At 34.1% G+C, this 13,602-nt stretch overlaps 2 protein-coding genes across 2 annotated transcripts in view; one reads left to right on the forward strand and one right to left on the reverse strand.

Moving 5' to 3' along the window:
* LOC142349349 (uncharacterized) overlaps positions 1–13,602 on the reverse strand; it is a 33,583-nt gene that overhangs the window by 5,772 nt on the left and 14,209 nt on the right. Inside the window, exon 4 of the mRNA XM_075400832.1 lies at positions 11,080–11,243. Within this exon, the coding sequence (XP_075256947.1) occupies positions 11,080–11,243 (164 nt within the window). The remainder of the gene's footprint in view (positions 1–11,079; positions 11,244–13,602) is intronic.
* On the forward strand, positions 1,472–5,992 carry LOC142349350 (uncharacterized). Its single transcript, XM_075400833.1, has 2 exons — positions 1,472–2,086; positions 5,666–5,992. Exons 1-2 carry the CDS (start codon positions 1,842–1,844, stop codon positions 5,850–5,852), a joined length of 432 nt encoding a protein of 143 aa, XP_075256948.1. The 5' UTR covers positions 1,472–1,841; the 3' UTR covers positions 5,853–5,992.

The raw sequence follows: 13,602 nt of genomic DNA on the forward strand, positions 1-13,602 counted from the left end.
TTTGTAATTAAACCCAAAACAGCTAAAAACAAGTTTATTGTGTCCTTTCTACGCACAGAACTCTGTGTTGTGTAAAAGAGGAGAGAACAATGTGAAGCTGCCTGTGAGGACGAGCTCTCACTTAATTTAAAATGCCCATCGACTTAATGAACAATAAAGAGGTGACAGTCAAACAAAAAGAGCAATTCTGCTTCTGAAAAGAGCAGTCTGGATGACATTTGGGAGATAATAATTGGGAAAAGACGACAGCTGATATCCGGCTGCTGTTCCACTACGATTAAGCATTAGTATAAACTCTTGTTTTTACCCAGTGCATCCCCCGCTGTTAACCCAAAGCTAATCCCCCGAAACGGCCGATTCTACAGAAGGAAAATCACTTTGACATGACAAACAAATTTTTTAACAATTAGAATGAATCAGTGAAAAGTCACCCAGAGTACGGGAGTTCTATCAACTAATCAGGATTAGTGACCTTAGTCAGTCCTCGGGTGACGCTGCCAGCGCAGTCTAGAGAAATACAAACCCAGTAACAATAGAGACGATTTGGAAAATTTTTGAACCAACTAACAGACACACACAATGCAAAACTAGGAAGCATTGGGATAATCTAAGGAAAAAAAGAGAAAAAGTGCAAATTTCAAATGATCACCTCAAAATTGATTCTGCGTGAAACGCCAAACGGAGCAGATAAAAGTACTGAATAAATAACGCCTGTGGAAAACCCGAAAGTGTGGTGCTGTAAAACAGGGGTATTGATTGTAATACCAGCCTGGAAAAAAATCAAAACGATTGGTTACAAAAAGCCGACAAAATTAGTGGAAGCGTTTCTCTCCTTGGAGCCATGGGCTGAATAAAACAAGGGATAAAAAATTAAACTTAGAACTGGAAAAAATATGAAGCTTAGGATAAAATATTAACTAGAATCAAGGGATAGAATGGATACCCGATAACGAGAAGAGTAATCATAACTTTCGTATGTTCTACCAACTAGAAGATAAACCAATTGTACTTTTTGTTCTCTGAAAAAAAAACGGAATGGCATTCGGACTGTTTTTGTCTGCTTTCACAAAACGAACAGCTGTCAACTGCTTGATCTGTCCGAGCAATTTTCAAAAGCTATTCATAACTCACCAGCTTTATCATTTTTTGCTGTCTCAACAGTTTTATAACAGCCTGATTCTAGATTGGGTACCGCATATTTGACCTCTAAAAAAGAGAAATTAGTCAAATAATTTGATGTTGACGCAGTCTTTTATTGATACGTTTTGATTTTGTTTTTGAAGCAGAATTTCTGAAGTTTTTTGGACATCATCAATGAGCATGGTTTTGCCTGAACAGTACTTGTCCAAGTTAGATATTTATTGCCTGCTACAATAATGTGTTGTGCGAAAGTAACAGAATTACTCTTTGTTTCAATTCGAAGTGTTCACATATACTAAATTGATTGGACCACTTTTTATACTCATTTCATAGATAGAGAATAGTTGCGATCATGTTTTCTAACATTTAAAGAGGTTGTTATCAATGGTGGACATTATAGTGAAATTACTAATAAAACTCATATTTTCACACAAGAAATGATGTAAGTGTTTCGAATTATAACTAAAAGAGCTATTTATAAAAACTTACGTTTTTTATACCAAGCACAATTAAACATCAATTATACTTCACCTGCGGTTAATTAATAGATTTTGTTTTCATACGAAACATATGGCAACACCTACCGAACAACTATATTCGATCTGCCTTTTAGATTCAACTTCTCGAATTTACAGCTCTAGATAAAACATCTTCCATATAAGGTATAGCAGAACTGCAATTAAACTGAAAACTTCACCAATATGTTAGTTGATGATTTAAACAGCAAATACGCTGAAATTGCCCAGAATTATCCTTCAAACTCAACCAGGAAAAACTACTTCTTAGCAGCAAGTATGGTCTTAATCCAGCGCAATTCTCCAAATATTGGGAGCTCAGAACTTTGGGCAAAAGTGGCAGAAATGGACAGTGGATCACCCCACGGAGGAATCATTGGAATGGGCAACTCAAAGTGGGAAAAGCGTCTGAACAAATTCAAAATTATCAGGTTTAAGAGACTTACACCTATTATATCTAGAAGATTGTACACCTGCACAATTTTGAAATTTCATAACAATTTTAACTTTGAATTAGGACAAACTTTTCATCTGATACCCATTGAGGCAACGAATCCATGTGCCTACATTGTGGAAATCTGCTACGAAAAAAATTGCGCATTTGGTAAACAAAATCCACATAGGATTGTTCAAATTTGAAACACAATTTTCACATTTAAAAGTGAACTGAAATTAGCAAAGTGATTTCTATTATCTACAGCCAAATTGTCCTCGAATAATTTCACATTTTGCCTTCTCAACTATTCTAATTACAAAGGCATCATTACTGTCTATTTGACAGTATTGGGGCGGAGTGATCTATATTACGAGCGTTTATCCGTACCGAAAAAATCTACCTCCAAAAAACGTCGCCTGCCTTCAGTTCAATGCGTAAGGCGCTTAAAGTTAGCGATAGTGGTTCAAACGAAGCAATTAACAGCCTTAAAATTCAAAGTAAGATCAATAAAATGCGAAAAGTAGTTACCTTCGACTGCAAGGCCATTTAACAAAATTTGAATCCATTTTGATAGGAAGCGATTATAAGATAATTAAATAATTAAATAAGCGTTCAAAAAATTTATTGATAGTATTTTTCGCAAAAGGTGAATATTATACAAGATTTCACATTCTAGTACACGTTATTAGAGCAGAAAGGGAAGTGTTTTCCACATTTCATGTTATCAATTTACGTAAAAATGGCTGTTTTCATGCTCTGTTTCTATGCTCTGATTTCAGTTTTCTAAACAGACGGCAGGTATAGCTAAAACACTTTCATTAACATTAAATAAAATGGGGGACTATTGTGCAATTATTCTTCCGCTTAATTTATATTCCATTGTTTGTTCCCGTCTTTCGTATATTAGGTCAAAATATTTTATTCCAAATTTGCTTGTTTCAGGCTCTTTCTTATCTCAACCTCTTTGCGGAATATGCTTCCCATGTTTGGTTAAATATTGGTGCTGCTTTGCGAATTTTAGTAATATTTGGGGTAATTTAGGCTTATTCACTTAAAATGAATACTTCTTCTTTTGAAGTATTTATGGCTTCCAATCCGTAAAAAAACGAAAAGCAGTTCTAAACTATGTGGAATCTAATTCCCGAAATTTTGTGGAAAGCGTTTCAGTCAAACTTAGTTTGCGATGAAAAGCAATTTTTACTTTTTAACTTCCAGGATTTTCCGTTAAAATCAAAATACTTTAAACTTAGTTTACTCGTCTATTTATAACTAAAACGCTCAAAAAAGCAAAATTGGAGAGTCTCTTCAAAAAGGGATTGGCTTCCAGCTTTTAAATGTGTAACATTATATAAAATTGATTAAATCAGCTCTGAATCAGTCTAAAAGCCTTTTGTTTTTTTCTTGGTCCTCAGTACTCAGATCACGTCCCAACATACATTGTCTAGTCTTGATTTCAGAGTTAAATTTACAGCATTAAAAAGGAAATATTCACATTAACTCCCGCTCTCAATGTTTGCGTTATCTGATATTTGAAATTCCACGTGCGTACTCGTATGATCATTTAGCTTTTTGAGCCGTATCCACTTAGATAATGGTCTTTGTGGTAATTATCTACAAACTAGCCTCAGTATAAAGAGCGTGCATACTAATATAGAAATTAGCAACTGTAAGCAACAAAAATTGTGAAAATACGCTGTTACAAAATAGTAAACAAAAAAAGGATCCTTAAAACATGAATACCAATGAATATTGCTGTAATTATTGCTCGCGAGAAAAATACAACATTTCACAATACCACCAAGAACTATTAGAAAAAACTGATTATAGAAGAAATTGGAACTTCTTTATAAGGACAACTTCTTTTCAAATAAACGTATTTTAGCCAACCTTTTTTCAGATTCTCTGTTCACATAGCCCCTTCAGTTGGTATCAAACCAAAAATGTCAAAGATCTGGGAACTCTATGCAGAGCCAATATCAATTTGTTTCACAATACCAGAACATATCAGCAAAGATGATATTCTTTTTTTTCGGCTCAAGTTGTTGCCATTTTGTTCCAAAACCAATTAAAACGCTTTAAAAATGCTGAAAACTTTATTTTTTGTCTCTCTGCAAGGTTGGAAAAAATTTCTGATTTTAATTTTGATTCACAGGCAAATGCATTTTGAATTTTCCTCTGATTCAGAGGGAATTTAGAGAAATTTGATTCTGAATTTTGCTCTGATTCAGAAAGGTTTCAAAATCGATGCAGAAACGATTCTGAAATCGTTCTAAATCAGTACTGAAAATCAAAATTTCTCTGAAATCGTTCTGAATCAGTACTGATATTCTCTGAGCGTGACGTACGTGGCTCAAAAACAACACAATTTAAAAAACAGGCACTATTTTATGACATAATTGGAAAAAGATCCGGAAATATTTGAAGATAGCGTGCAAATAAAGGCTTTCAGACTTCACGCAGTTCTCCATGACGCTGGCGGTCATCTAAAGAGAAGGCACAATATAGCTCCAGGTTACATTTATTCTTCACCCTGCTGCTCGTGTTTTAACAATCCCTACCTTGGACATGTTTCTAGTCTCTTATACTAATTAAAAGCAAAATTATTCTGCAAATGATATCGCAAACTCCAGTTGTGATTTATTTCCTGTTTCTTTATATTCTTGAAATTTTGTCTCAACTCAACTCTGCTACAAAAATTTCGTTTATAGAAAATTTGATGTTTTAATAGGAATAATTTAAATAATGCCAATTATTAACTGTCTGGCCAAATAAATACAAAAATATAATGATCTAACAAGAATATAATGATCTAACAGACAAATTAATTATTGAGTGTCAATATAAAAAAATATTGACACTCAATAATTAATTTGTCTGTTATGAAGTACTTTGTAATAATGCTCAAAGATTCAATTAAGGCTTGACCTAATATATAAAACTAAAAAAATATTGACACTCAAAAATTAATTTTTCTGTTATGAAGTACTTTGTAAAAATGCTCAAAGATTCAATTAAGGCTTGACCTATTATATAAAACTAAAAAAATATTGACACTCAATAATTAATTTGTCCGTTATGAAGTACTTTGTAATAATGCTCAAAAATTCAATCAAGGCTTGACAAAATCTATGCTTAGAGCTCAAAATTCCCATTACGCAGCTGAGTAATTTAATAGTTTGTTGATTAATCTAGCTGTTTCTTTTTCCTTTTATTGTGAGCTGTATTTTTCCGAGAATCGTCCATGAAATTATATCTTGAGCTCAATGAAATGAATTGTTCAGCCGGCAATGCACATTTTTCAAATAGCAAATTATTTGGACAAGTATTTGACGTAAAATGCAAACTTAAGTTCCCCATTAAATTTACCATTAAGTTTTTTTGTGCAAAAAAATCGTACAGAATTCGCAAAACTAACCATGTTATCCTTAAAATATGAATACTCAAAAATAATGCAGCAAAAATTGTTCGCTGGCTCATAAATAACACAATTTTGAAAAAAAACAAGTACTATTTTGACATTATTGGAAAAATATCCGGGAATATTTGAAGATAGCGTGAAAATAAATGTTTTCAGATTTCACGCAGTTCTCCACGACGCTGGTGGTCATCTAAAGAGAAGGCACAATATTGGTCCAGGGTACATCTATGCTTCATCCTGCTGCTCGTGTTGTAACAATCCCTACCTTGGACATGTTTCTGGTCTCATATACTGCTTAAGTGCAAAATTATTCTGTAAATCATATCGCAAACTTCAGTTGTGATTAATTTCGTTTTTTCTTCATATTTTTGATATACTTTGTTGTATCGATTCTGATAGAAAAATTTATTGGAAAATTTCCACTTATTGAAGACTTTATATTTTCATAGCAGCAGACAATAAAACTATGATGCATAACTGTGAGGACAAACAATTACAGGCTCAAGAATATCAAAAGACAAATTATACGGAATTTTTATTGTTAGCTACAAATAATGATCGAACAGAGGCTCTCCGTACAGGCTCTCATATGTTAAAAAGATTTTTATGATCAATTTGTCAGTTATGAAATACTTTATGGTATTGGTAAAAAAACTCAATTACTGTTTTACTGAACTTGATTAAGGCATGACTATACTGAGTGTTCAAAACTCTAATTGGGCAGCAGAATAAATTACTCCACTTCTAAACACTTTTAGATATTAGTAATTTGTTTTTCCTACCAGCTAACTTTTTTCGTTCATAGGAAAAAAGGTGTATTGTTCTTAGGTTCCACTTAACATTTAGGCGGTTAGCACAACTCTTGAAGCTTTTGGAAGTTATCAAATAACTCACACCTTTTTTTAGTTTCATTTAACTCTTTCAGATGAACTGTGCAGCCTGCAAGACGGAATTATTTAGCAGCAAATTTTTGGACATAAATCTCTCATATACAGGAAACTCTTATTCTATTCCCCGTTTATTTTCACTATCTAATCGTTAAATATTTTTTAAGAGACTGTGAAAAAAGTAGCAAAAATGAACTCCCTAGGCTGCGATGCTTATGCACTGAATTATTTGTTCATGACCAAGGGTCTATATTATTTTGAAAAAATAAAACTTAAAGTTGCTTCAGAAAACCTCTCAATGGCAAGAAAGGAAAAATGAAATGAACAAAAACTTTTGTTCATTTCTTTAAAAGATAATAGGACTCTTGGACCCGTGATTGATCCTTGGTCCTTTCATTTTGAAAGTTTTTTAAAGGCTTTGTAAATAGAACTCATTTCCACTTCTACTCAGGATCCGTTCTACTCGATCTCAGTAATGGTTCTTCTTTCTACCAACTGTTTCACAGAATGTCGTTCCATCTTTGCTTTTAGGTTTCAGACTTTTTTTGTCAAATTTGTTGTTTTACAGCTCTTATTTTGCTATTCTAAAACTGACCGACTGAAAACCATACCTTTGAAAAATAAGACTGAATGATTATTTTGTGTCACTTCTAAACCATTAAAAAACGACGTTCTTTATAAATCAATTTTGTTGTGTTCCTTTTGGAATCACATTTTTTTTTGAAATTTTCCGGCAAAACAATAAACCAGTTTCATCTCGCAAAGCCGGATTCAATGTATATTACGTAGACGTTGTTCTTAAGCTGTTTTTCTTGCTAAGTAGGGTAATATGGAATTTACCAAACGAAAAATGATGTGTTCGAATAATAATAACTGGTTTTAAAAAATTGAAATTCTCTGTTGAGCAAAACCGAAGTTTGATTTTTTTTTCAAATGACTTATTGATTTCTAACTAGAGAATGGCAAATCTCGGAAGTCTTTCCTGTCTTTAAATTTCAAATTTTTTAGCCCATTTTCCTTCTACCTAAAATTCTCTTTTGCCCGATTTTAGTGATTAATCTTTTGTTTAAACATATAGTTTACACTAGGAACGTCTTCATAATTTTTATTTCCACTGATCCATTTTTTGGATACTATAACAAATTAGAACAGCTGTCTGGAAATTGAACTTCTGAAGTTATTTTGAAACAAACTGATTATTGTTTTGTTTACTAAAGGGGAACTAAACAAGAAAAAAGCGCGGGCCATTTTACGAGTTCCTGAGCTCATCTTATAATAGTAGCAGTTTTGTGTTGTTGAAAAATCCTCAATTCTTTTTAACATCGCCGCAATGTAATTTCAAACAAAACATTTTGCAGAAAGTTATTTCTGACTGGGGTGACAGACCAGCGAATGCTTAGCTGTTTTATTATGTTTAAAAATCACCACCTCAAAAATTGCAAATGATAACCATGCCGCCTGAATAAGTATTCAAGCCACAAAGAATTTTCACGAGCCAGTTTTTGTTATAGTGGTGAGCGCGCTGTTACGTAGTAACTGGAAGAATTATTAGCCAATCAGAATCGAGTATTTCTAAACTTTAAAATAAGATTTAAATACGTTCTAATATACGTAGAAAGTTCCGAAAAAGTTCATTTAACCTAATTTTAAGTAAATATAACCACTATATGTATCGATTAAGCTGGTTTTCGGCTTAAAATTTTTAGGTTTTCTAGAAAATTGTCGATTTAACACGAACTGATTTTGACGTCAATGACATCAGACGAAAAAACCTGTTAAATGAACAACAAAAAATCTTGCCGTCTAAGTCCCACTTGTTGCTATGAGCATCGTTAATGCTTGTACGTTTTACAGCTAATACGTTACTAGATCCATGTTGCTTTATACTTACACACGTTGAATTGAATCTTCGAAAGAGTGTGGTTTTACACCTTTAATATTGGTGCCGCTCTCATTCTACGAACCATATAACTATTTAACCAAAAAAGTTGTGATAATCTTACTAAGTACATGCGCCTGAAACTGAAGCTAAACTGCTTCTGAAGAATACCACATCTTCAGAACTCCATTTGAACCAACCGAACAGTGGATTGCATTACCTTACCCAACCGATCAGTTCCCCTGCCGTGGTCTACTCAGCATCAGATTTGGAAGAAATATCAACGCTTCCTGACACCTACGCGGTGGTTAGATTACAGCAGAGAGTCAAGAAGCAAGAGTCCTGGATTTCCTCGACCGCAATCATCGTGGGCTAACGAAAACTGGAATTTGGAAAACTTGTCTCAAGGAAAAATTACCCTGAGGAGTCAGTTTCTACTATAGAAGCAAGCACAAAAAGAGTGAAAACAATGTCAATGAAATGTGTTTGTGAACCATGTTGACGAGAGTGTGTGTTCAAATTTAAAGAGTTGAAATCAAGATGAAACAGACTTTGTGGATCAACTCATTGATCAAGGCGCAGACCTTTACAAAGCTGAGGAGCTTTTTGGACTGAGAAAAAAACTTTAAGACAGAAAAAACAAAACTTTGGTTGTAGATTTTTTTGGCAAAATTTAGACGGCAAACCCAACCCCTGATTTTTGATCATTAAAGGGAAATTAAGACGCATCATTCTAGAATGCCGAATATCACCTAGGTTTAATTAGCTGTACTAAGAGTTTAATAGAGAATATTGGTCACCATAACCCCCCACAAGCATAATTTTGGAAAGAAAAAACATCAATATTTGAAACCTCTCAATGGCAAGAAAGGAAAAATGAAATGAACAAAAATTTTTAAGTTAATAGGAATCTTGGACCCTTGATTGATCCTTGATCCTTTCATTTTGAAAGTTTTTTAAAGGTTTTATAAATAGAACTTTCCACTTCTACTCAGGATCCGTTCTACTCGATCTCAGTAATGGTTCTTCTTTCTTCCAACTGTTTCACGAAAGTCGTTCCATCGTTGCTTTTAGGTTTCCAAACTTGTTGTCAAATTTGTTTTACAGCTCTAATTTTGCTATTCTAAAACTGACCGACTGAAAACCATACCTTTGAAAAATAAGACTGACTGATTATTTTGTGTCACTTCTAAACCATTAAAAAACGACGTTCTTTATAAATCAATTTTGTTGTGTTCCTTTTGGAATCACATTTTTTTTGAAATTTTCCGGTAAAACAATAAACCAGTTTCATCTCGCAAAGCCGGATTCAATGTATATTACGTAGACGTTGTTCTTAAGCTGTTTTTCTTGCTAAGTAGGGTAATATGGAATTTACCAAACGAAAAATGATGTGTTCGAATAATAATAACTGGTTTTAAAAAATTGAAATTCTCTGTTGAGCAAAACCGAAGTTTGATTTTTTTTTCAAATGACTTATTGATTTCTAACTAGAGAATGGCAAATCTCGGAAGTCTTTCCTGTCTTTAAATTTCAAATTTTTTAGCCCATTTTCCTTCTACCTAAAATTCTCTTTTGCCCGATTTTAGTGATTAATCTTTTGTTTAAACATATAGTTTACACTAGGAACGTCTTCATAATTTTTATTTCCACTGATCGATTTTTTGGATACTATAACAAATTAGAACAGCTGTCTGGAAATTGAACTTCTGAAGTTATTTTGAAACAAACTGATTATTGTTTTGTTTACTAAAGGGGAACTAAACAAGAAAAAAGCTCGGGCCATTTTACGAGTTCCTGAGCTCATCTTATAATAGTAGCAGTTTTGTGTTGTTGAAAAATCCTCAATTCTTTTTAACATCGCCGCAATGTAATTTCAAACAAAACATTTTGCAGAAAGTTATTTCTGACTGGGGTGACAGACCAGCGAATGCTTAGCTGTTTTATTATGTTTAAAAATCACCACCTCAAAAATTGCAAATGATAACCATGCCGTCTAAATAAGTATTCAAGCTACAAAGTATTTTCACGAGCCAGTGTTTGTTATAGTGGTGAGCGCGCGAAGGAAAGCGAGTTCAAGTTTTATTCGAATTTGGAAATATTCGTCAACATTGTTCACAAAAGCTGCGTTGTAATTTACTTTCAAAAAAGACGGCAAGTATCCTATGGTTTAATTTGCGGCCGTATAGATTAGTTAGCTTGAATCTGTTATTTAAGGCTATTTTTAAAAGTCCTCGCAAATTTTCCCCGTTTGATATTCGTGTCTCAGAAATTGTTGCAAAATATCCAAAAAACAGAGCGTATTAGAAAACTGCGAGGAAAGAATGGAAAAATATACTTTGAAACCTGTGATGCGTCTTAAATAATTTGTATTCTTCAGCAGTAAACCAAGTTAAAGTCCCAGACGGGATCAAGTATTACAAAACTGAAGATCAACTCGCGAGGCGAGTCATATGTTCAAAAGTACATACTCTGGAAACAATGAAAAACGCATGAAAATCTGGACATCAACTTAGACACTGTTTCCTCGAGGCACGGTAGAAAGAGAGAATTAACTGGCTCTTTCAGTCCAGACCCTAGATCCTGGACACCAGACCTCTGCAGACACAATATTATAATCCTCATCGCTGTACTTTTGCGGAAATAAGTTGGGACTAAACGCTCTATCCCCACTTCAAGTAATTGAAGGAGGGTATATAGTTTTTTGCTTTTCGCAGAAGATTAGCTGACCAGAATGTCTTATTAGCGAAGGAAGAAGTTGATTGAAAAGTTTTGATCACAGATTGGGAGGATATTAGACTTACGAAGTGGATTGTTTGGTGTGGTGCCTTTAGAACATACAGTGGCACCTGAGGGTGATTGGGCACAAGAGTATCCTGAAGGGCAGCAACTCTTCTCATCAGAACAACAGACAGCATTTGACACACCACAGTACCCATAGTACTCCCCATTTGCATTGTGGCAACACCTACACATTTATATTTCTTTAAATCGAAATGTCGATATTTCTATTTTCATGACTCCAGTGGAAGCACAATCAACCGAAATTTTTCAAAATAATTCTACCCAGAAAGTTCTACCACACTTGAGTACAAAATATTTTAAAACGTTTTGGTACGGGTCTGGTTCCACTGGAGTCATAAAACTGATGGACAAAACTCATAATTAGGGTTGAAATATCCTATGCAATTTAGTCAAAGTACCACTTCAAAAAATCCAGAACCAGGGACCAAAGCGACAAATCTTGAGAAGGAAATAAACAAACTTTCGGTAATAAAATATAATAAAAGTAGATTACTGATTTTAATCAACCATAGATACGTACAAAGCCATACACTGAACAGTCAGATCTGTTCGGAAAAAAATTCTCTACACGAAGGTTGAACGACTTTTATTCAGACATTTTTAACATCAATTAAGGCAAGTAGTTTCTCTTCTTACAAAAGCTGTCGTTCTTAAAATAGCTTTCCGTAATATGCAACGTTAAGGAAAGTGATTAAAAATTTCAATTAGCTAATTGGCTCACAATAGGTTTATTTGGAGGCACCTCGACCGCAGTTGGCAAAATTTATATAAAGTATATAGTAAATCTATTTTTATTTTTCAATTTTTTAGTAGCAAAACATGATGAGAAACAGTATGATCAGAATTGAGTTGTTGAGTTATGCAAGTCGTAGTTTTTTTTACGCATTAAAGCGTTTCATTTACTAATGGAACATTGAAACAATAAAGCCAGCAGCAGAAACGAAAAAAAAAATAAAAAGTGTTTAAGTGAGTCTGCACTTAATATTCCAGCCCATCAAACAAACAATTTGAAAAGACAAACTAATTTATCCCCGATGTGAATCTTGAGTAATGCATTGAACTTGGTTATAATTGTCCCCAATGAGGCATCTGAAAGTTAAATATAAATTTAAAATAGTTGGTCATAGTAGTACAAAAACTATGGAACTAGAGTGTCTAAGCGGTCTAAAGTAACATTGAATCATTCAACAGAAAGCTTGTGGAAATATTTGCTCAACAAAAAAGATTGAGGTTCTTAGGTAGTCAAAGATAAGTTTTTCGATTAAGTAAAGACTAATGAGATTCAGATTTGGAAGAAAAATTTGTAGTCTCAGACGCGTAGAGAAACGAAATGGAACTTTGATTAAAAAATGGTCCATTACCTGGAAGGTTATAAAAAACTAAGCAATTTTATCGGTTAGATTGACAAACAAGCCCAAACAAAAGATTGCTATGGGTTTTTTAAGGGGTCGCAGAAAATATATGGCATTAATACACAAAAGCGTTAAATCACAAAATCCACAAGAATTGAGCAGGAGCTTTCTCTGCTGAGTGACGTAACTTATAATAACCAAAAAAGCGGGTGATCCCCCAACAGTAAGGAGATGTGCCTGGATGAGGAGTTTCACCTTGGTCTTTTGGTTTTCCCCTGTTGGAACTGGTCGCCACCGCTCTGGTACTGCTCTCAACGATATTACACTATTTGCGTGAACAAGGCCTGAGTGCAACGGCAAGGAGACATGAGGACGGCTACACTGCAAGTGACAAGTTAGTAAACATTGATTTGACTCAACAATGCGTTATTTTGCGGTGACTGTTCTAGCGTAAGCACCCTAAAAGGGTCAAATTTGCATAAGAACACATCTTGTTTTGGTCACAGTCCGTTTTCCCAAGAGAAAATTTAGGAACTGTTGTAAACTCTTCCTATCTGAATTCAGCAAAAAATTGGAGGCTGAGACTCCAAACTAACTGTTTTACTCTTAGACGACAGATGCACACACTCGGCCGCAATCTCTTGACTTGCTTGACTCATTCGTCAGAGTAATAATCCAGTTCATGTACCTACGCTGCGTGGTTGGTTAAACAGCGCATTGAAGGAGCTGTTTTAACGCGTTTTAAACCGCCTGCTTAGAGTTCATAATATGGACACGCACGTTTGAAAAAAATGCATTTGAATTAAGAGTTGAAACGATATTTAACAGTGCATGCGCCTCATCATTAACGGGTGCATGCGACTGTTTTGCGTTAACGTTGTCTCTTTCTATTTCGCCCTGGCGTGAAATGATATGACAATCTGCCCAGTGGGAGGTGGATGATTAAAGCGCATTGCACCAACTTTCACAACTTGAGAAAACAAAAAGTTAGTTGGTGCAAATTTAAAAAAAGACAAATTTAAAAAAAGTTTTTTTTCTAAACTGGGAGAAGCGGTCTTTAATCCATTTCGTCTAATATAAACCAAGTTTCAGCCGCAATCGAATAGACCCACTCAATTTGCCAAATTTCTTTGTCAGTTTAGAGAAATTTCAATTTTTCCAACATTAATG

Source organism: Convolutriloba macropyga, chromosome 11 (genome assembly GCF_964194025.1).
Source record: "Convolutriloba macropyga chromosome 11, txConMacr16.3, whole genome shotgun sequence".
NCBI lineage: Eukaryota > Metazoa > Xenacoelomorpha > Acoela > Convolutidae > Convolutriloba > Convolutriloba macropyga.